The sequence below is a fragment of the Zea mays genome, chromosome 3 (genome assembly GCF_902167145.1).
Source record: "Zea mays cultivar B73 chromosome 3, Zm-B73-REFERENCE-NAM-5.0, whole genome shotgun sequence".
Lineage (NCBI taxonomy): Eukaryota > Viridiplantae > Streptophyta > Magnoliopsida > Poales > Poaceae > Zea > Zea mays.
The window spans coordinates 198,225,484-198,249,468 of NC_050098.1; the positions used below are offsets into that span (position 1 = coordinate 198,225,484).

At 44.5% G+C, this 23,985-nt stretch overlaps 3 protein-coding genes and 2 long non-coding RNA genes across 5 annotated transcripts; 3 read left to right on the forward strand and 2 right to left on the reverse strand.

The window, feature by feature from the left end:
* The first annotated feature begins 1,285 nt into the window (after positions 1–1,285).
* On the forward strand, positions 1,286–4,144 carry LOC103652464 (uncharacterized). The gene is made up of 2 exons (XM_020551006.3): positions 1,286–2,383; positions 2,459–4,144. Exons 1-2 carry the CDS (start codon positions 1,529–1,531, stop codon positions 4,142–4,144), a joined length of 2,541 nt encoding a protein of 846 aa, XP_020406595.1. The 5' UTR covers positions 1,286–1,528.
* Positions 4,145–4,344: 200 nt separating this feature from the next.
* LOC111591194 (uncharacterized) lies at positions 4,345–4,787 on the forward strand. The gene is made up of 2 exons (XR_002750362.2): positions 4,345–4,431; positions 4,512–4,787. It is a non-coding gene; the product is annotated as an uncharacterized lncRNA (long non-coding RNA).
* Positions 4,788–5,178: 391 nt separating this feature from the next.
* Positions 5,179–8,696, reverse strand: LOC109945318 (uncharacterized). The gene is made up of 5 exons (XM_023302032.2): positions 7,583–8,696; positions 5,826–7,507; positions 5,695–5,751; positions 5,535–5,621; positions 5,179–5,454 (listed from the first exon to the last, which is right to left on the reverse strand). The coding sequence occupies exons 1-5, from the start codon at positions 8,435–8,437 to the stop codon at positions 5,337–5,339; spliced, it is 2,799 nt and encodes a 932-aa protein (XP_023157800.1). The 5' UTR covers positions 8,438–8,696; the 3' UTR covers positions 5,179–5,336.
* A 780-nt stretch (positions 8,697–9,476) lies between these two features.
* LOC100286310 (uncharacterized) lies at positions 9,477–11,161 on the reverse strand. Its single transcript, NM_001159197.2, has 2 exons — positions 10,857–11,161; positions 9,477–10,124 (listed from the first exon to the last, which is right to left on the reverse strand). Exons 1-2 carry the CDS (start codon positions 11,060–11,062, stop codon positions 9,767–9,769), a joined length of 564 nt encoding a protein of 187 aa, NP_001152669.1. The 5' UTR covers positions 11,063–11,161; the 3' UTR covers positions 9,477–9,766.
* Positions 11,162–11,329: 168 nt separating this feature from the next.
* Positions 11,330–21,913, forward strand: LOC103651157 (uncharacterized). The gene is made up of 2 exons (XR_564597.3): positions 11,330–12,065; positions 21,639–21,913. It is a non-coding gene; the product is annotated as an uncharacterized lncRNA (long non-coding RNA).
* The last annotated feature ends 2,072 nt before the right edge of the window (positions 21,914–23,985 follow it).

Below are 23,985 nucleotides of genomic sequence, written 5' to 3' on the forward strand. Positions count from 1 at the left end.
CCAAATATTTGGTGATAGATACCACAATTTAGTTAGAGGAATCAAACACACCCCATGGTCCCTAGAGTTTCTATTTGGGTAGGGCTGGACGAAATACTCGTGGCTTGATAACTCGCTCGACTCGACTCGTTAATAGCTCGACTCGACTCGGCTAGTTTTAATTTTGTAGCGAGCCAAGCTAGCATTCTAGCTCGGTTCTCTAATGAGTCATCTCAAGTTAGCTCGTGAGGTAGCTCGCGAGCCAAACGAGTCAAGCCACAACACAAGTTTGTCTAGTCGTTGGTGTCACTTCATCACTTATAGTCTTGTCTTCTAATAGTTATGATCTGTGATATGGACATGTGTGGATGTGCCCATTATTGTATAGCTATATATATACATTGCATATTTAATATTTGATTATTGGTTATGATTTTGTGAACTTTGTTTTCTAGCAACATATGATGTTAGTGTTGTGCAATGAAATGTTACATGGAATGGATGATGAATTGCTTTATAACGATGTTTGTTTCTATCTTATTATAACAAGAGTTTGTAAATCTATAAGTTAATACATATTTGGTTATTCAATTTAATATGACGATAATATGATAATAATATTATAAAGGTTTTGGGTTTGTAGTGTTAAACATTTAAAATATGATTTTTTTGTTATATATATTTATGTACATAGATTTTTGTATTTGATTGTGTGGTTTGTGAGCCTAACGAGCTGGCTCGACCTCCCTAACGAGCCGAGCTGAGCCAGATGTTTAGCTCGTTAGTTAACGAGCTGAGCCGACTCGTTACAGTAACGAGTCATAACGAACCGAGCTGACTCGATATCTACCCCTATATTTAACTGGTCTTTTTTAGTCATACAGTTCGATAGTTTAGGGACTTAAGTCACTTTTAGGATGTTAGAACTAAACACCTGTCTAGAAATTAGGCAAAATTAGGTGGTGGACACAAAGAAAAGGTGGCCTCGGCCACAGCACATCAAAAAAACTTGGCTTTGAACGGACACACTAAAAAGTTACTTTTATTAGGTACCGGACACTACACCTTTTATTATAATCATTTTTAATAGAAGCTACATGAAAAGACAAAATTGCCCCTGCCTATTCTCTCCTTTCCTCCGCTGAAACTGGATCGCAAAAATGAATCACCTGCTGCTCGCGCCGTCTAGGTGCTCCCGCCGATAGGTTCGTCGGCTCCCTCCATCCGCCGTGTCCTGCTGCCGCACCTCCCTGCTCCAGGCGCACAGGGTCGACACCTTCACCAGTGCCCCAGGCTCAGGTCGGTTCCTGCGTGGGAGGCGACGTGTCACGGCGGCGGCACCTGCTCGTGGCAGGGCGGAAGCACCCAGGAGATGGAGGAACCTCCACGATTCTTCAGCGATATTTTTGCAGAGAACCACGCCGATCTGTCATGGGTTCTCGACGGGTAATATTCTTGCCATTTTCCCCTAGAGTTAAGGTAATTGTAGGCTTGATTTTGCAAAGGAAATCATACCCTAGTTCGTCCTGTTCATATTTGTGCCCCCTGTATGTGTAGGATGGATCCTAATTCGTCCTACAGGCTTGCTGTTCGAGTAGGCGCTTATGTCAAATTAACTGATGATGATGGTCGTGAATATTGTAAGGCATGCAACATTCAAAAGATTTTAGACAGGGATAGCACAAACTGGAATGATTTGCTTCTTGAAATTGCTACAGAAATTAAGTTAGGCTCAAAACAAAAGTTGCGTGTCACCTATTGGGATAATATTAGTCGTAGCTATGAAGAGATTGCTTCTGACCAAAAATTGCTTCATGCAATTGACATGTATTGGGATATAAGGAGGCTTTCAGTGCAAGTGCGTGTTATAGGGAAAGACGATAAGGATCACATACGTGATATTGGCCGGCTGGAGAGCATGCCTTGTGTTTTGCAGGGAAGTAGTGATGCCCCAGCCAACCAAACTATTGCACAACCTTCACTTGAAACTGACTCATCTCTTGTAGAGCCACCAGTTCATCAAATTACGGAAGTGGCTTGGGTGGATGATGACCTAGAGTACGTTGGTCTGAATGATGAGGATCTAATTTCTGATTCATCGGAGTTTGAACCAGATAGTGATGTAGACTATGCTGGTTCAGAGGATGAATTAGTTGTTGAGGATGCATTGGGTTGTGAGACAATTATCCATGTAACTGACTTGGAGAATCCGAAAATAGAAGTTGGTGTAACTTTTGGGGATGGTGATACTTTCAAGAAAGCTATTAGGCAATATGCAATAAAAGGTGAATATGAAATTGCAGCTCCATATTCTGAGGCAACAAGGTATAGAGGCTATTGCAAAGCTGAACAGTGCAAGTGGCGTATACATGCTTCACAATTGCAGGATGGAAGGACTTGGGAGGTTCTTATTATTTTCCCAAATTTTGTATACTATTTTTTTGTATGTTTGTACTTAATTAATTCTTGCTTGTTTCAGATAAAGAAGATGCCTTTTGAACACACTTGTCAAAGCACAGGGAAAGTTGAGAAGAACTGCATGGCAACAAATCATTGGGTCAAGGATCGAGTTCTAGATTGGCTTGCAAAGGACAATAAGATTGGAGCTAAAGAATTAAAGAAAAGGCTAGAGGAGCAGTATCATCTGAAATTGTCATACTGGGTAGTTTGGGATGGAAGAAAGAAGGCTTTGGAGCAACTCAAAGGGAAGTGGGATGATAGTTTTGAGTGTATTTTCAGTTTCAAGACAGAGGTGGAGAAGACCAATCCAGGCAGTTTGGTAGACATTGAATATGAGAAAGTTGGGAAGAAAATGAGGTTTATTAGAATGTTTGTTGCGCTAAAGTCATGTGTGGATGGATTTTTAAATGGTTGCAGGCCTTTCCTTGGTGTGGACTCTACTCATTTGACTGGGAAATGGAAGGGTCAACTTGCATCTGCTACTGCTATTGATGGGAACAATTGGATGTTTCCAGTGTGTCATGGTGTGTTTGGATCAGAGACAACTGACAATTGGGAATGGTTTTTTAGTAGGCTTCATCAAGCAATTGGATCACCTCCAGGCCTAGTGATCTCAACTGATGCAGGCAAAGGAATTGATTCAGCTGTTACTAAAGTGTTCAAAAATGGGGTTGAGCATAGAGAGTGCATGAGACACTTAGTTGCAAACTTCCAAAAGCGATTTCGAGGTGAAGTCTTTGAGAAGCACTTGTGGCCAGCATGTAGAGCTTATCAAAAACACAGGTTTGAAGAGCACTACAATCTAATGTATGAAGCATGTCCTGAAGCCATGAAGTGGATACATAATACTCATAAGCACCTGTGGACACGACACTTGTTCTCTGAAGCAAGCAAGTGTGACTATGTCACAAATAACATAGCTGAAACATTCAACAGCTGGGTTAGACATGAGAAATCCCTTCATGTAGTTGATCTTATGGATAGGATAAGACAAATGGAAATGGAAAAAATGTTCTTGAGAAGAAAAATTGCAAAAAAGCTTGAAGGAAAGATCCTACCTAATGTCATGAAGGAACTCAATACAAGAAGCAGGGGGCTCAGATATGTGTGGAGGTATTCACACAAAGATGGTGGTACTGGTACTGAAATTTTAGGTGAAGTTGAAGGTGTTACAAGGGATCTAGTTCATTGGAGGCATACTGTTGATCTTAAAGAGAGGACATGCACATGTAGGCGCTGGCAAGTTACTGGTCTTCCATGTACACACGCCCTATGTATTATCACCTCACTTCGGGGTCATAATATAGAAGACTATGTTCATGAGTACTATTCTGTGGCAAAGTTCAAGAAAGCCTATGAAAAGTCTGTAAAACCAATGACAGATAGGAATCAATGGCCTAAGATGGACCCTGGATTCAAATTGTGGCCCCCAATTTTGAAAAGGGCAGCCGGTAGACCAAGGGAGAGAAGGTACAAATCAGTTGCAGAAGGTGGCACTAGAAAGAGATCCACAAGATGCAAAAGGTGCAAACAGCTTGGCCACATGGAAAAAACATGCAATGAATATGTTTATGAATCTGATGCACCACCACCTGCCCCTCCAAAGCCAAAAAGAAAGAGAGCCAAGAAAAATGTCACAGTGGTGCCATCTAGTAGTGCTACTAATCCAATACAAGAACAACCTTCACTCGATGAACCATTGTAAGCTTTCAACTCAAACTTGAAACATATCTTACATAGCAGACCACTAACATGCATATCTAAACAATTTACAGTGCTACGCCAACAAGAACTATCACTTCTGTTTCTACACCAAGCCCTATGACAAGAAGGTACAAATGCAACTCCCAAAATTTGGCCATATTGTATTACTTCTTACTAAATTTCACTTAGTTCTTCATTTAGTATGTCAAGGAGGTTGTTGCAACAAAATCCATCTACACCAACCAGAGCTATCACTCCTGTGCAAACACCTAGCCCTATGACAAGGAGGTATAAGCCAATTATGTTTTTCTGGTTATTATCTTTAAAATAATTGTTGACATGCTTTCTATCCATTTTAACCAAAAAAGGTTGCTGGAATTTGAAGCCTCCATAGAGCCTGTTACCTGTGCAGCACTATCTCCTGTAGGCTTCTTGGAGAAGGGAAAGGCAAAGAAGTTGAAGGTTGTCAGGTCTAAGAAAGAGTAGAGAGTGTCAGATCAGTACCATGTATAGTTTTGGTAGCATCAAGATGCCAGATGTGGCTTGAATCTATGATTTCCTTTTGTTGAACCTGTTGAAGGACAGGGGTATATATGTCTTTTATAAATGTATTGATACCTGTTTGATGAGAATATGTTATAATATGTGTTATAGTGTCCAGCAGCAAATTGCCATAGAGTAATAATGTGTTCTGTCAAAGACATGTTTCTTTAGTGTGTTGTGGCAAAGGCCACCTTTTTTCAGTGTCCAGCACCCAATTTCGCCTAGAAATTATGAACGTTTGGTTGTTCCAAAGCCTGAAACTATAGCAAATCGTACGTGTCTTTTCTGCTATTGGGTGCTAACTCATCTGGAATGTGAGCAAAACAAAGGGATGGATGTTATCGTGGTACATGACTGATCCATAATGTAAGGGCGAAATTGGGTGCTGGACACTGAAAAAAGGTGGCCTTTGCCACAACACACTAAAGAAACATGTCTTTGACAGAACACATTATTACTCTATGGCAATTTGGTGCTGGACACTATAACACATATTATAACATATTCTCATCAAACAGGTATCAATACATTTATAAAAGACATATATACCCCTGTCCTTCAACAGGTTCAACAAAAGGAAATCATAGATTCAAGCCACATCTGGCATCTTGATGCTACCAAAACTATACATGGTACTGATCTGACACTCTCTACTCTTTCTTAGACCTGACAACCTTCAACTTCTTTGCCTTTCCCTTCTCCAAGAAGCCTACAGGAGATAGTGCTGCACAGGTAACAGGCTCTATGGAGGCTTCAAATTCCAGCAACCTTTTTTGGTTAAAATGGATAGAAAGCATGTCAACAATTATTTTAAAGATAATAACCAGAAAAACATAATTGGCTTATACCTCCTTGTCATAGGGCTAGGTGTTTGCACAGGAGTGATAGCTCTGGTTGGTGTAGATGGATTTTGTTGCAGCAACCTCCTTGACATACTAAATGAAGAACTAAGTGAAATTTAGTAAGAAGTAATACAATATGGCCAAATTTTGGGAGTTGCATTTGTACCTTCTTGTCATAGGGCTTGGTGTAGAAACAGAAGTGATAGTTCTTGTTGGCGTAGCACTGTAAATTGTTTAGATATGCATGTTAGTGGTCTGCTATGTAAGATATGTTTCAAGTTTGAGTTGAAAGCTTACAATGGTTCATCGAGTGAAGGTTGTTCTTGTATTGGATTAGTAGCACTACTAGATGGCACCACTGTGACATTTTTCTTGGCTCTCTTTCTTTTTGGCTTTGGAGGGGCAGGTGGTGGTGCATCAGATTCATAAACATATTCATTGCATGTTTTTTCCATGTGGCCAAGCTGTTTGCACCTTTTGCATCTTGTGGATCTCTTTCTAGTGCCACCTTCTGCAACTGATTTGTACCTTCTCTCCCTTGGTCTACCGGCTGCCCTTTTCAAAATTGGGGGCCACAATTTGAATCCAGGGTCCATCTTAGGCCATTGATTCCTATCTGTCATTGGTTTTACAGACTTTTCATAGGCTTTCTTGAACTTTGCCACAGAATAGTACTCATGAACATAGTCTTCTATATTATGACCCCGAAGTGAGGTGATAATACATAGGGCGTGTGTACATGGAAGACCAGTAACTTGCCAGCGCCTACATGTGCATGTCCTCTCTTTAAGATCAACAGTATGCCTCCAATGAACTAGATCCCTTGTAACACCTTCAACTTCACCTAAAATTTCAGTACCAGTACCACCATCTTTGTGTGAATACCTCCACACATATCTGAGCCCCCTGCTTCTTGTATTGAGTTCCTTCATGACATTAGGTAGGATCTTTCCTTCAAGCTTTTTTGCAATTTTTCTTCTCAAGAACATTTTTTCCATTTCCATCTGTCTTATCCTATCCATAAGATCAACTACATGAAGGGATTTCTCATGTCTAACCCAGCTGTTGAATGTTTCAGCTATGTTATTTGTGACATAGTCACACTTGCTTGCTTCAGAGAACAAGTGTCGTGTCCACAGGTGCTTATGAGTATTATGTATCCACTTCATGGCTTCAGGACATGCTTCATACATTAGATTGTAGTGCTCTTCAAACCTGTGTTTTTGATAAGCTCTACATGCTGGCCACAAGTGCTTCTCAAAGACTTCACCTCGAAATCGCTTTTGGAAGTTTGCAACTAAGTGTCTCATGCACTCTCTATGCTCAACCCCATTTTTGAACACTTTAGTAACAGCTGAATCAATTCCTTTGCCTGCATCAGTTGAGATCACTAGGCCTGGAGGTGATCCAATTGCTTGATGAAGCCTACTAAAAAACCATTCCCAATTGTCAGTTGTCTCTGATCCAAACACACCATGACACACTGGAAACATCCAATTGTTCCCATCAATAGCAGTAGCAGATGCAAGTTGACCCTTCCATTTCCCAGTCAAATGAGTAGAGTCCACACCAAGGAAAGGCCTGCAACCATTTAAAAATCCATCCACACATGACTTTAGCGCAACAAACATTCTAATAAACCTCATTTTCTTCCCAACTTTCTCATATTCAATGTCTACCAAACTGCCTGGATTGGTCTTCTCCACCTCTGTCTTGAAACTGAAAATACACTCAAAACTATCATCCCACTTCCCTTTGAGTTGCTCCAAAGCCTTCTTTCTTCCATCCCAAACTACCCAGTATGACAATTTCAGATGATACTGCTCCTCTAGCCTTTTCTTTAATTCTTTAGCTCCAATCTTATTGTCCTTTGCAAGCCAATCTAGAACTCGATCCTTGACCCAATGATTTGTTGCCATGCAGTTCTTCTCAACTTTCCCTGTGCTTTGACAAGTGTGTTCAAAAGGCATCTTCTTTATCTGAAACAAGCAAGAATTAATTAAGTACAAACATACAAAAAAATAGTATACAAAATTTGGGAAAATAATAAGAACCTCCCAAGTCCTTCCATCCTGCAATTGTGAAGCATGTATACGCCACTTGCACTGTTCAGCTTTGCAATAGCCTCTATACCTTGTTGCCTCAGAATATGGAGCTGCAATTTCATATTCACCTTTTATTGCATATTGCCTAATAGCTTTCTTGAAAGTATCACCATTCCCAAAAGTTACACCAACTTCTATTTTCGGATTCTCCAAGTCAGTTACATGGATAATTGTCTCACAACCCAATGCATCCTCAACAACTAATTCATCCTCTGAACCAGCATAGTCTACATCACTATCTGGTTCAAACTCCGATGAATCAGAAATTAGATCCTCATCATTCAGACCAACGTACTCTAGGTCATCATCCACCCAAGCCACTTCCGTAATTTGATGAACTGGTGGCTCTACAAGAGATGAGTCAGTTTCAAGTGAAGGTTGTGCAATAGTTTGGTTGGCTGGGGCATCACTACTTCCCTGCAAAACACAAGGCATGCTCTCCAGCCGGCCAATATCACGTATGTGATCCTTATCGTCTTTCCCTATAACACGCACTTGCACTGAAAGCCTCCTTATATCCCAATACATGTCAATTGCATGAAGCAATTTTTGGTCAGAAGCAATCTCTTCATAGCTACGACTAATATTATCCCAATAGGTGACACGCAACTTTTGTTTTGAGCCTAACTTAATTTCTGTAGCAATTTCAAGAAGCAAATCATTCCAGTTTGTGCTATCCCTGTCTAAAATCTTTTGAATGTTGCATGCCTTACAATATTCACGACCATCATCATCAGTTAATTTGACATAAGCGCCTACTCGAACAGCAAGCCTGTAGGACGAATTAGGATCCATCCTACACATACAGGGGGCACAAATATGAACAGGACGAACTAGGGTATGATTTCCTTTGCAAAATCAAGCCTACAATTACCTTAACTCTAGGGGAAAATGGCAAGAATATTACCCGTCGAGAACCCATGACAGATCGGCGTGGTTCTCTGCAAAAATATCGCTGAAGAATCGTGGAGGTTCCTCCATCTCCTGGGTGCTTCCGCCCTGCCACGAGCAGGTGCCGCCGCCGTGACACGTCGCCTCCCACGCAGGAACCGACCTGAGCCTGGGGCACTGGTGAAGGTGTCGACCCTGTGCGCCTGGAGCAGGGAGGTGCGGCAGCAGGACACGGCGGATGGAGGGAGCCGACGAACCTATCGGCGGGAGCACCTGGACGGCGCGAGCAGCAGGTGATTCATTTTTGCGATCCAGTTTCAGCGGAGGAAAGGAGAGAATAGGCAGGGGCAATTTTGTCTTTTCATGTAGCTTCTATTAAAAATGATTATAATAAAAGGTGTAGTGTCCGGTACCTAATAAAAGTAACTTTTTAGTGTGTCCGTTCAAAGCCAAGTTTTTTTGATGTGCTGTGGCCGAGGCCACCTTTTCTTTGTGTCCACCACCTAATTTTGCCTAATGTAAGTTAACATACATGCGTCTCCTTTGTCTAATCTTCTAGTTGGGGAGTTCATCATTACCTAGCTGTTTGCCGCACGCGCGCACGCCCATACCTAATCTTCTAACTAGAGAAGGCACCAGCAGCTAGCTGACAACCTTTGAAGGCGCTCCACGGTTCATGAGCCCCACTTTTGATCACCGAGGCGGTAACGCATGATCTTCACTATGCGCTCGACTGAGGCATTTCGCCGGCGCACGACAAGCAAATGAGAAGAGCGCGTGCTTGGCCAATTTCGCCGGGCACGTGCTTCTGATCAGAACTGCACCGCGCTAGACATTCAGGAGCCCAGCGTGAAGCATGGCTGGATGCAAGGAACGAAAAGAAAAGACAAGACATCAACACATCACATGGTGAAGTGGGAAAGCTCATAACAAACTTTCTGCTCCAAACATAGCCTGTGCGCAAGAATGCAAACATTTCAAATGCTGGGTCTGCAAAAAGTACTGTACAAAATGGCCCTGCAAAACCGAACATAACAGATAATACTCCTCACCTCTGACAGGCAAATCACTTCATCTACCATTACGATTACCATACTAAGCGAGGCTAAACAGCACCTGCAGGCCGCAAGTACCTATTTTGTTCCAAAGAGAAACATATAAGGACCGTGAGATTGCAAAGCTCTCACTTCTCAGGTTTCAGCTCTGTGGACACAGGCCAGATAACTGCAGCTCTACAGCTGCTTACACATCTGAAATCTTGCTCCTGAATTCTGAGTAGTCGCTCTCAGTCTTATTCTTTGCGGTATCTTCCTCAATATGCCTGTCTGCAGGCTGTCTTCGAAATGGACTTGATCCGCTGTCATGAGCAGGTGGAAAACCAAAAGATCTGACGAAGCTGTTGGCCATCCGCTCAGCTTCATCCAGGACGTTCCCTAGGCTCCCAAAGAAGTCTTTCTCAAGGGCTTCCATGTCACTGCGGAGTCCAGGGAATGCGAAGGGCTCGTTTCTTGGAAACCCAAGAGAAAGTGAACCGCTCTTCATTTCTTCTGTGACATCTTCTTCAGTGTTTTCAGTTTTGGATTCCACCAGTTCAGAGGGCCTAAACAAAGATTAAACATTCATGGGTACTGAGCAAGAAATTTGTAGTGCACATCGATGACAAAATTGGAAAAAAAATGATATTAGGAAATTTGTAATGATGCACTTAAAATATGATAAATTAGTCAGTAAAAGATTAAAAGGACATCACATAAAAGTAGAATTGCCCCATCGCTGATAAAAGTAAGGTGCAAAATTCTAACGGAGACATGTAAACTTGATGTGATTTTCAATAGCACTGCACGTATGTCCTTCCCATGAGATGTTGTATGTCTTTAATGAGTAATAGCAGTATGATTTTCAACAGCACTGCACTTTTGTCTTCCCCGTGAGATGCTGTATATCTTTGATGAGTACTAACAGTATTACCTATACTGACATATCACACATGGATAAAGAAGCAGATTAGTTCGCAGTTCTTTAACATTCTTCTAATTAGACCAGCGGTAAAATGCACCGCAGAGTTTACAAGTTCCTATAAGACATGTAAATATATGCACACATCATGTCATCAATAACAAAAGTGAAGGAAACACCTTAACTTAGAAAAAATGCCAGTTACAAGTACAACAGAGTAAAATTAGCGGCAAAGGCTAACTTAACCAATAAACCAAAGCCATAGCCATCACCAGCTGTAAGCCGGACAAGTGATAACACGACCCTAAGATCACAATCACCGCCGATTAAACGCCACGTTAGCGGATTGAGGGAAAGGACCAGGCACAGGCTATACCTGCCGACGCAGTCGCGGAGGAGCTGCTCCGTCTTCTCGCACTTGCGGACAAATCGGCCGGGCTCGACTTCCTCCGTGTGGCAGCGGGACTGCACCACCCGTCGCGTGGCGCACTGCGCCCCATCGCCCCCGCCACCAGCGAGGTCAGGGACACCGCCGAGGCCCCGGCCGCTGTCACCGTCGTCGTCGTGCCAACGCCAACCCATGGGATGGAATCGAATTGGGGAATTGCCGTCAGATCCCGATTTGGGCCGCTCGGGTGCGGTTTGTTTATGGTCCCAGATTTGGGCTTGTCTTGGGGAGCAATCCGGTGTCCGGGAACTGGCGGCTGGGATGGGGGTCTCTAGAAGAATGTGGAAGGCGCGCCGGGTGTGTCCGCCCAACGCGTGTCTCCGGGCTTGGGGGGACTGACAGCAGTTTGCACTTGTTATCTCTACTAACTATTAAGACATTAGTGTAGACCGTCCGGGTGCCCCCGCCTCCCCCTCTCAGCAGCAGCAGCAGCCCACTTGCCTGGAGCGCGAGTTTTACCCCGAGCAAATCGCGGCAACGCTCGTGCTCGTGCCTCTCGCGCCCAACCCTAACACAACCACCAGATCCGGAGATCCCGCGCGACTGGTGGCGGCGGTGGTTTCCTCGACTTGTTGGAGATGTACTGGAAGAGCTGGGGCGCGGGTTTCGGCGGCATTTTGCGCGACCGCGAAGCGGGCGGCCGTTCGCGGTCCGGGTATTTGGTGTCGACTGTCGAGTGTCGAGGGATCGCCCACCTCCCGGTCGTCGCGCAGATCCACCGAACCCCCTCCCCCTCGGATCCTCCCCGCAAATTAGATCCCGCTAGGTGCTCGCCCAGCCCGCGTCCCCCGTTGCTTCCCTACCTCGTCGCCTCAAGTGGCTCAAGAAATCCTCCGCTCAAACCACAGCCACCGCTAGCACCACCGTCGCTACCACTACTAGCAGCAAAGCAGCAGGATCTTCGAAGTGGTGCCGTGGCGCTGCCCTGGGTACATGTTCCAGGAGTCGGGGCCGGTGGGCACGACGAACCAGAGCCGCACCGAGGTGCGCGTGCTCATGGCGGAGCTCGCCGCTGACTTCCTGGGAACGCCTAGACCAGGACGACGACTCGGTTCGCGGACGAAGCCAGCCGTAGTCCTCCCTTCTCAGATCTGCGCGCTCGTGGTGCAGGAGCGCTCCTGGCCCCCCGCCGCGACGGTGGTGATAGTCGCCTAGAGGGGGGGTGAATAGGGCGAAACTGAAATTTATAAATATAAACACAACTACAAGCCGGGGTTAGCGTTAGTAATAGTAAACGAGTCCAAGAGAGAGGGCGCAAAACAAATCCCAAGCGAATAAGCAAGAGAGACACGGAGATTTGTTTTACCGAGGTTCGGTTCTTGCAAACCTACTCCCCGTTGAGGAGGCCACAAAGGCCGGGTCTCTTTCAACCCTTCCCTCTCTCAAACGGTCCCTCGGACCGAGTGAGCTTCTCTTCTCTAATCAAAGCCGGGAACAAAACTTCCCCGCAAGGGCCACCACACAATTGGTGCCTCTTGCCTTGATTACAATGGAGTTTTGATCACAAGAACAAGTGAGAAAGAAAAGAAGCAATCCAAGCACAAGAGCTCAAATGAACACGGCAAATCACTCTCTCTAGTCACTAGGGTTTTGTGTGGAATTGGAGAGGATTTGATCTCTTTGAATGTGTCTAGAATTGAATGCCTAGAGCTCTTGTAGTAGTTGAGAAGTGGAAAACTTGGATGCAATGAATGGTGGGGTGGTTGGGGTATTTATAGCCCCAACCACCAAAAGTGACCGTTGCTGGCAGCCTCTGTTCGATGGCGCACCGGACAGTCCGGTGCACACCGGACAGTCCGGTGCCTCTGCCACGTCACCATTGCCGTTGGATTCTAGCCGTTGGAGCTTCTGACTTGTGGGCCCGCCTGGGTGTCCGGTGCACACCGGACATGCACTGTTTGATGTCCGGTGCACCGGTATGGGCAGCCCTGACGTCTGCGCGCGCTGCGCGCGCATTTAATGCTGCGCAGGGAGCCGTTGGCGCCGCAGAGAGCCGTTGCTCCGCTGGCACACCGGACAGTCCGGTGCACACCGGACAGTCCGGTGAATTTTAGCGGAGCGGCTGCCGCGCGAACCCGAGGCTGGCGAGTTCCGGAGGCCGCGGTTCGTTGGCGCACCGGACATGTCCGGTGCACACCGGACAGTCCGGTGAATTATAGCGCGCCGGCCTCCGCGAATTCCCGAGGGCGAAGGGTTGAAGTCGAAGTCCTCTGGCGAAGGGTAGAAAACGAAGTCTACGGGCGCACCGGACACTGTCCGGTGCACACCGGACAGTCCGGTGCCTCCAGCCAGAGGTGCCCTCGGTTGCCTTGTTGCTCCTTTGTTGAATCCAACACTTGGTCTTTTTATTGGCTAGATGTGAACCTTTTGCACCTGTATAACTTATACACTAGAGCAAACTAGTCAGTCCAATATTTGTGTTGGGCAATTCAACCACCAAAATTATTTAGGAACTAGGTGTAAGCCTAATTCCCTTTCAATCTCCCCCTTTTTGGTGATTGATGCCAACACAAACCAAAGCAAATATAGAAGTGCATAATTGAACTAGTTTACATAATGTAAGTGCAAAGGTTACTTGGAATTGAGCCAATATAACTACTTACAAGATATGCAAGGAATGTTTCTTTCTTATATAACATTTTGGACCACGTTTGCACCACATGTTTTGTTTTTGCAAATTCTTTTTGTAAATCCATTTCAAAGATCTTTTGCAAATAGTCAAAGGTACATGAATAAGAGTTTGCAAAGCATTTTCAAGATTTGAAATTGTCTCCCCCTATTTCAAATGCTTTTTCTTTGACTATACAAAACTCCCCCTAAAAGAGATCCACCTCTTAGTGTTCAAGAGGGTTTTGATATACCATTTTTGAAATACTACTTTCTCCCCCTTTTGAACACAATAGGATACCAAATGATAAAGACTTTTGGAAAGCACTAAGTTTTTGAATTTGGTGGTGGTGGTGCGGTCCTTTTGCTTTCCTTTTGCTTTGGGCTCATTTCTCCCCCTTTTTGGCATGAATCGCCAAAAAACGGAATCATTAGAGCCCTCGAAGAAGGTTCCTCCTCTTTGGTCATAAATGAATGAGTTAAGATTATACCAAAGACGAAATCCGGTCCTTTTGCGTTTGAGCTTTTACTCTCTCCCCCAAGGATGAAGTCCTTTTCCTTGATGCTCATTTCTCCCCCAAAGAAGAGAGAGTTGCTCGGAGTGGTGGCGAAGTATGAGTTACGGAGTGGAAGCCTTTTTCTTCGCCGAAGACTCCAATTCCCTTTCAATATACCTATGACTTGGTTTGAAATAGACTTGAAAACACATTAGTCATAGCATATAGAAGAGATATGATCAAAGGTATTCAAATGAGCTATGTGTGCAAGCTTAGCAAAAGAAATTTCTAGAATCAAGAATATTGAGCTCATGCCTAAGTCTGGTAAAAGATTGTTCATCAAGTGGCTTGGTAAAGATATCGGCTAATTGATCTTTAGTATTAATGTAAGAAATCTCGATATCCCCCTTTTGTTGGTGATCCCTAAGAAAATGATACCGAATGGCTATGTGCTTAGTGCGGCTATGCTCGACGGGATTGTCGGCCATTTTAATTGCACTCTCATTATCACATAGCAAAGGGACTTTGGTTAATTTGTAACCGTAGTCCCGCAGGGTTTGCCTCATCCAAAGCAATTGCGCGCAACAATGTCCTGCGGCAATGTACTCGGCTTCGGCAGTGGAAAGAGCGACCGAATTTTGCTTCTTTGAAGCCCAAGACACCAAGGATCTTCCCAAGAACTGGCAAGTCCCCGATGTGCTCTTCCTATTGATTTTGCACCCCGCCCAATCGGCATCCGAATAACCAAGTAAATCAAATGTGGATCCCCGAGGGTACCAAAGCCCAAACTTAGGTGTATAAGCCAAATATCTCAAGATTCGTTTTACGGCCGTAAGGTGGGATTCCTTAGGGTCGGATTGGAATCTTGCACACATGCATACGGAAAGCATAATGTCCGGTCGAGATGCACATAAATAAAGCAATGAACCAATCATCGACCGATATACCTTTTGATCCACGGACTTACCTCCCGTGTCGAGGTCGAGATGCCCATTAGTTCCCATGGGTGTCTTGATGGGTTTGGCATCCTTCATCCCAAACTTAGCAAGAATGTCTTGAGTGTACTTCGTTTGGCTAATGAAGGTGCCCTCTTGGAGTTGCTTGACTTGGAATCCTAGAAAATACTTCAACTCCCCCATCATCGACATCTCGAATTTCTGTGTCATGATCCTACTAAACTCTTCACATGTAGACTCGTTAGTAGACCCAAATATAATATCATCAACATAAATTTGGCATACAAACAAGTCATTTTCAAGAGTTTTAGTAAAGAGTGTAGGATCGGCCTTGCCGACTTTGAAGCCATTAGCAATAAGGAAATCTCTTAGGCATTCATACCATGCTCTTGGGGCTTGCTTGAGCCCATAAAGCGCCTTAGAGAGCCTATAGACATGGTTAGGGTACTCACTGTCTTCAAAGCCGGGAGGTTGCTCAACATAGACCTCTTCCTTGATTGGTCCATTGAGGAAGGCACTTTTCACGTCCATTTGATAGAGCTTAAAGCCATGGTAAGTAGCATAGGCCAATAATATGCGAATTGACTCAAGCCTAGCTACGGGTGCATAGGTTTCACCGAAATCCAAACCTTCGACTTGTGAATACCCTTTGGCCACGAGTCGAGCTTTGTTCCTTGTCACCACACCATGCTCATCTTGCTTGTTGCGGAAGACCCATTTGGTTCCTACAACATTTTGGTTAGGACGTGGAACTAAATGCCAGACCTCATTCCTCGTGAAATTGTTGAGCTCCTCTTGCATTGCCACCACCCAATCCGAATCTTGGAGAGCTTCCTCTACCCTGTGTGGCTCAATAGAGGAAACAAAAGAGTAATGTTCACAAAAATGAGCAACCCGAGATCGAGTAGTTACCCCCTTATGAATGTCGCCGAGGATGGTGTCGACGGGGTGATCTCGTTGGATTGCTTGGTGGACTCTTGGGTGTGGCGGTCTTGGTTCTTCCTCATCCTCCTTTTCTTGATCATTTGTATCTCCCCCTTGATCATTGCTATCATCTTGAGGTGGCTCGTCTTCTTGATTTTGCTCTTCATCATTTTGAGCCTCATCCTCATTTTGAGTTGGTGGAGATGCTTGCATGGAGGAGGATGGTTGATCTTGTGTACTTGGAGGCTCTTCGGATTCCTTAGGACACACATCCCCGATGGACATGTTCCTTAGCGCGATGCATGGAGCCTGTTCTTCACCTATCTCATCAAGATCAACTTGCTCTACTTGAGAGCCGTTAGTTTCATCAAACACAACGTCACAAGAGACTTCAACTAGTCCAGTGGACTTGTTAAAGACCCTATATGCCCTTGTGTTTGAGTCATAACCAAGTAAAAAGCCTTCTACAGTTTTAGGAGCAAATTTAGATTTTCTACCTCTTTTAATAAGAATGAAGCATTTGCTACCAAAAACTCTAAAATATGAAATGTTGGGCTTTTTACCGGTTAGGAGTTCATATGATGTCTTCTTGAGGATTCGGTGAAGATATAACCGGTTGATGGCGTAGCAGGCGGTGTTGACCGCTTCGGCCCAAAACCGGTCCGGTGTCTTGTACTCATCAAGCATGGTTCTTGCCATGTCCAATAGAGTTCGATTCTTCCTCTCCACTACACCATTTTGTTGTGGAGTGTAGGGAGAAGAGAACTCATGCTTGATGCCCTCCTCCTCAAGAAAGCCTTCAATTTGAGAGTTCTTGAACTCCGTCCCGTTGTCGCTTCTTATTTTCTTGATCCTTAAGCCGAACTCATTTTGAGCTCGTCTCAAGAATCCCTTTAAGGTCTCTTGGGTTTGAGATTTTTCCTGTAAAAAGAATACCCAAGTGAAGCGAGAATAATCATCCACAATGACAAGACAATACTTACTCCCGCCGATGCTTATGTAAGCAATCGGGCCGAATAGATCCATGTGGAGTAGCTCAAGCGGCCTGTCGGTCGTCATGATGTTCTTGTGTGGGTGATGGACTCCAACTTGCTTCCCCGCCTGGCATGCGCTACAAATCCTGTCTTTCTCAAAATGAACATTTGTTAATCCTAAAATGTGCTCTCCCTTTAGAAGCTTGTGAAGATTCTTCATCCCAACATGGGCTAGTCGGCGATGCCAGAGCCAACCCATGTTAGTCTTAGCAATTAAGCATGTGTCGAGTTCAGCTCTATTAAAATCCACTAAGTATAGCTGACCCTCTAACACACCCTTAAATGCTATTGAATCATCTCTTCTTCTAAAGACAGTGACACCTATATCAGTAAAAAGACAGTTGTAGCCCATTTGACATAATTGGGAAACAGAAAGCAAGTTGTAATCTAAGGAATCAACAAGAAAAACATTGGAAATGGAATGGTCAGGAGATATAGCAATTTTACCAAGACCTTTGACCAAACCTTGATTTCCATCCCCGAATGTGATAGCTCGTTGGGGATCTTGGTTTTTCTCATATGAGGAGAACATCCTTTTCTCCCCTGTCATGTGGTTTGTGCACCCGCTATCGAGAATCCAACTTGAGCCCCCGGATGCATAAACCTACAAAACAATTTTAGTTCTTGACTTTAGGTACCCAAACGGTTTTGGGTCCTTTGGCATTAGAAACAAGAACTTTGGGTACCCAAACACAAGTCTTGGAGCCCTTGTGTTTGCCCCCAACAAACTTGGCAACGACCTTGCCGGATTTGTTAGTCAAAACATAAGAAGCATCAAAAGTTTTAAATGAAATAGTATGATCATTTGATGCACTAGGAGTTTTCTTTCTAGGCAACTTGGCATGGGTTGGTTGCCTAGAGCTAGATGTCTCACCCTTATACATAAAAGCATGGTTAGGGCCAGAGTGAGACTTCCTAGAATTAATCTTCCTAATTTTGCTCTCAGGATAGCCGGCAGGGTATAAAATGTAACCCTCGTTATCCTGAGGCATGGGAGCTTTGCCCTTAACAAAGTTAGACAAGTTCTTAGGAGGGGTATTAAGTTTGACATTGTCTTCCCTTTGGAAGCCAATGCCATCCTTGATGCCAGGGCGTCTCCCATTATAAAGCATGCTACGAGCAAATTTAAATTTCTCATTTTCTAAGTTGTGCTCGGCAATTTTAGCATCTAGTTTAGCTATATGATCATTTTGTTGCTTAATTAAAATCATGTGATCATGAATAGCATCAATATCAACATTTCTACATCTAGTACAAATAGATACATGCTCAACAGTAGATGTAGAGGGTTTGCAAGATTTTAATTCTACAACCTTAGCATGCAGCATATCATTTTTAGTTCTAAGGTCAGAAATTGTAACATTGCAAACATCTAGTTCTTTAGCCTTAGTAATCAACTTTTCATTTTCTACTCTAAGGCTAGCAAGAGAAATGTTCAATTCTTCAATCCTAGCAAGCAAATCATCATTATTATCTCTAGGAGTGGAAATTGAAACATCACAAACATGAGAATCAACCTTAGCATTTAAAATAGCATTTTCATTCCTAAGGTTGTCAATTATTTCACGGCAAGTGCTTAGCTCACTAGATAATTTTTCACATTTTTCTACTTCTAGAGCATAAGCCTTTTTAACCTTAACATGTTTTTTGTTTTCTTTAATTAGACAATCCTCTTGGGAATCCAAAAGGTCGTCCTTTTCATGAATAGCACTAACCAATTCATTCAATTTTTCTTTTTGAGCTATGTTAAGGTTGGCAAAAAGGGAACGCAAATTATCTTCCTCATCACTAGCATTGTCATCACTAGAGGATTCATATTTAGTGGAGGATTTAGATTTAACCTTCTTTTTGCCGTCCTTTGCCATGAGGCACTTGTGGCCGACGTTGGGGAAGAGGAGTCCCTTGGTGACGGCGATGTTGGCGGCGTCCTCGTCGTCGGAGGAGTCGCTTGAGCTTTCGTCGGAGTCCCACTCGCGACAAATATGGGCATCGCCGCCCTTCTTCTTGTAATACCTCTTCTTTTCCTTTCGTCTCCCCTTCTTGTCGTCACCTCGGTCACTGTCACTAGATATAGGACATTTAGCAATAAAATGACCGGGCTTACCACACTTGTAGCAAACCTTCTTGGAGCGGGACTTGTAGTCTTTCCCCCTCCTTTGTTTGAGGATTTGGCGGAAGCTCTTGATGACGAGCGCCATTTCCTCATTGTCGAGCTTGGAGGCGTCGATTGGTTATCGACTTGGTGTAGCCTCCTCCTTCTTCTCCTCCGTTGCCTTGAATGCAACGGGTTGGGCTTCGGATGAGTCGCCAAGCTCGTTGATTTTCCTCGAGCCTTCTATCATGCACTCAAAACTTACAAAATGCCCGATAACTTCCTCGGGGGTCATTTTAGTATATCTAGGATTACCACGAATCAATTGAACTTGAGTGGGATTAAGAAAAATGAGAGATCTTAAAATAACATTTACCACTTCGTGATCGTCCCACTTCTTGCTCCCGAGGTTGCGCACTTGGTTCACCAAAGTCTTGAGCCGGTTGTACATGTGTTGTGGCTCCTCCCCTTTGTGAAGCCGGAACCGACCGAGCTCCCCCTCAATTGTTTCCCGCTTGGTGATCTTGGTGAGCTCGTCTCCTTCGTGCGCGGTTTTGAGTACATCCCAAATCTCCTTGGCGCTCTTCAACCCTTGTACTTTGTTATACTCCTCTTTGCTTAAAGAGGCGAGGAGTATCGTCGTTGCTTGAGAGTTGAAGTGCTCGATTTGGGCCACCTCATCCTCATCATAGTTCTCATCCCCTACCGACGGTACCTGTGCACCAAACTCAACAACATCCCATATACTTTTGTGGAGCGAGATTAGATGAAATCGCATTAAATCGCTCCACCTAGCGTAATCTTCACCATCAAAAGTTGGTGGTTTGCCTAATGGGACAGAAAGTAAAGGTGTGTGTTTGGAAATGCGAGGGTAGCGTAGGGGGATCTTACTATACTTCTTGCGCTCTTGGCGCTTAGAAGTGACGGAGGGCGCATCGGAGTCGGAGGTAGAAGTTGATGAAGTGTCGGTCTCGTAGTAGACCACCTTCCTCATCCTCTTGTGCTTGTCGCCTTTCCGATGTGGCTTGTGGGAAGAAGATTTTTCCTTCTTCTCTTTGTGGTGAGAAGAAGATTTCTTCTCCTTCCCTTTGTTGGAGGAGCTCTTCTTCTTCTCCCTCCTTTTGGTGCGGGACTCTTCCGATGAAGTGCTCCCGTAGCTTGTAGTGGGCTTTTCGCCGGTCTCCATCTCCTTCTTGGCGTGATCTCCCGACATCACTTCGAGCGGTTAGGCTCTAATGAAGCACCGGGCTCTGATACCAATTGATAGTCGCCTAGAGGGGGGGTGAATAGGGCGAAACTGAAATTTATAAATATAAACACAACTACAAGCCGGGGTTAGCGTTAGTAATAGTAAACGAGTCCAAGAGAGAGGGCGCAAAACAAATCCCAAGCGAATAAGCAAGAGAGACACGGAGATTTGTTTTACCGAGGTTCGGTTCTTGCAAACCTACTCCCCGTTGAGGAGGCCACAAAGGCCGGGTCTCTTTCAACCCTTCCCTCTCTCAAACGGTCCCTCGGACCGAGTGAGCTTCTCTTCTCTAATCAAAGCCGGGAACAAAACTTCCCCGCAAGGGCCACCACACAATTGGTGCCTCTTGCCTTGATTACAATGGAGTTTTGATCACAAGAACAAGTGAGAAAGAAAAGAAGCAATCCAAGCGCAAGAGCTCAAATGAACACGGCAAATCACTCTCTCTAGTCACTAGGGTTTTGTGTGGAATTGGAGAGGATTTGATCTCTTTGAATGTGTCTAGAATTGAATGCCTAGAGCTCTTGTAGTAGTTGAGAAGTGGAAAACTTGGATGCAATGAATGGTGGGGTGGTTGGGGTATTTATAGCCCCAACCACCAAAAGTGACCGTTGCTGGCAGCCTCTGTTCGATGGCGCACCGGACAGTCCGGTGCACACCGGACAGTCCGGTGCCTCTGCCACGTCACCATTGCTGTTGGATTCTAGCCGTTGGAGCTTCTGACTTGTGGGCCCGCCTGGGTGTCCGGTGCACACCGGACATGCACTGTTTGATGTCCGGTGCACCGGTATGGGCAGCCCTGACGTCTGCGCGCGCTGCGCGCGCATTTAATGCTGCGCAGGGAGCCGTTGGCGCCGCAGAGAGCCGTTGCTCCGCTGGCACACCGGACAGTCCGGTGCACACCGGACAGTCCGGTGAATTTTAGCGGAGCGGCTGCCGCGCGAACCCGAGGCTGGCGAGTTCCGGAGGCCGCGGTTCGTTGGCGCACCGGACATGTCCGGTGCACACCGGACAGTCCGGTGAATCGTAGCGCGCCGGCCTCCGCGAATTCCCGAGGGCGAAGGGTTGAAGTCGAAGTCCTCTGGCGAAGGGTAGAAAACGAAGTCTACGGGCGCACCGGACACTGTCCGGTGCACACCGGACAGTCCGGTGCCTCCAGCCAGAGGTGCCCTCGGTTGCCTTGTTGCTCCTTTGTTGAATCCAACACTTGGTCTTTTTATTGGCTAGATGTGAACCTTTTGCACCTGTATAACTTATACACTAGAGCAAACTAGTCAGTCCAATATTTGTGTTGGGCAATTCAACCACCAAAATTATTTAGGAACTAGGTGTAAGCCTAATTCCCTTTCAGGTGGCCAGGGCCCCCTCGCTGGCGTCCCGATCGCGTCAACCACCTCAACCGCGCTGGCGTCCGCCTCCACGGTACGTGCGTTCGTCCACCCTCCATTTGCAGATTCGTCTGCATTTGCTGTTTGCGGATCGTCGACTCATTGTTCTTGCCGTATGTGTTCGAACCGTTTCTTTCAGATGTCAAGAGGTGTATCTTGTTTCTGCAGTGAGTTGCTCATCTGGAGACAATCGAGCGTAGATTGTTGAAGGCACATCTCCAATATTCCTGCACAAAAACACAATGCGCATCAACTAACAGAAGTGCAACACCCTCTCATCTGAGTGTTCACATCTTTCTTTCTTTTTTTGGCTGATTCGTTTAAACCTCACTGTGTACAGGGCAGAATCACAGTCCCTGCATCGCTGGCTTGCCATGTTTTTCTCTCTTTTGCCACCTCCTAGGTCAACTATTGCTATTGCTTCCGGTTCAGATGGAAAAACACTTGCATCCATAAGATCATTTTATACAAACTTAACTGAAAGACATTTATTTTGTTAGTGGCGACCATACAGTGAAATTAATTGACTGTCATATAGGGAAATGTTTGAAAGTTTTGAGTGGACATCATAATACAAACTGAACTGAAATACGTTTATTTTTTTTCAGTTATCAGCCTCATCAAACTGTATTGAAAGACACCAAACTGTATTGAAAGACACCAAACTGAACTGAAAGACAACAAACATGCCAGGTAACTGTATTGCAAAAGAATATGGTACTTATGCACCTAAGGAGAAAGGGAAGAAGCATACTTTTTTTTGGCTTTGGTATGTGTAGCTCCCATTTTAGATTTTACCAAGTATCAAATGTACGTTACTTATTGTTTGATGACTAACATCATGCAGAGGTCTTAATTTAAAAAAATATTGCTGAACCTTAAAACATATTCAAACCAATCCTTTTATAGTGGTATGTTTCTACAACCTTTTTTGCCAATTGGATTTAGTCCAGCATCTGACACTATTGTAGATTTCAATCCATGGATGAGTTAAATGGCTATTTTAAGCTAAAGCTTGTTTTCCTTTACAAGAGGGGTTTTTATCTAAAAGAATATCTTTGGAGTGGTTCTTTGACAGTCTATGAAACCATCCTTTTTATTTGATACTAATTGTTTTAGCTGACCTATAATTTATCTAAAAGACCGTAGTCCTTAGAGCTTGGAAGGGCTGCACATCCGACAAGCTACATGGTTGAAGAGATATGGCAGGAGCTTTCTAAAGCAAAATACATCGAATGGGAGAGCTTATCAAGAGACCGAACTTGTCAACTGCAAAAGCTGAAGTGCGTGACTTGAATCTATCTTTTCCGGACAGGGCTATACTATAGCACCCTAATGTATTTGTTCTGTGTCTTTTAGGGTAGCATGTAAGGAGGCCCTAACGAGTTACAACAGCCTTGATAACCCAGCCGCAGGTGCACCAGTAGAACAGCTAAATGAGCTCGAGGAAGTTTTCAAGAAGGCTGCAAAGACTGATACTCCAGCAGAAGTCCTACACTGCCTCACTCAATATTTTATTTCGCTCTGTTGGTTTTGTCTCTCTGGTCTAAGTCTAACCACTCAGCCTATCTTATTTGCAGGTACTTGACCATCTCTGTTGCAAAATCACCCATGCTGAAATTAATCAAGTTACCTATTGATTTTTTCTTAAAACTTGGAGAACTAGAAGTGTTTCCTCACAAGTTTTGTACATGTCTCGCTAATACCATGTAATTTCACAAGATGTTGTGATAGACCACATATATTGTCTGCTAGGTAGAAGGATGAATGATCTCACAGACCAAACAAAGCACTTATAGGGGACAGATTCAAACATGAACTGAATAGGAAAATCCCTAGAGCAACATACCTTTCTAAACAGGCCCTGAGAAGAATATTCATTTCATACAGCTAGACCACAAAAATAATTGGAATCCATATTGTTTGATGTGATGATATGATCTGTCATTATTCTATGTTGTTTTATTCAGCAATTTAGATTAACAAGGCAGAACGAGGAGAGGAGCAAGAAGGTGGCCAATGACCTCGCCGCGGCGCTGTTCGTGGTCACCGTGGAGGTGAAGCAGGTCAAAGCGTGGCTCTCCGATGCGCAGGATGAGCTGGAGGCCAGCAACATCGAGGCCGACTTGGTGTGCATTAGTTCCTATGCTTCATGAAAACTGTCTTTGCTGATGATAGACGACTTACATTGGCGCAGGAATGATCTGCCCACATATTGTCAACATCTCTGTCCTGCTTGGAGGAATCCTCTCGTGGGGACTCCAATGTTACATCCGGAGAAGGTTCTTGTTGACCGGAAAGGAAACATCA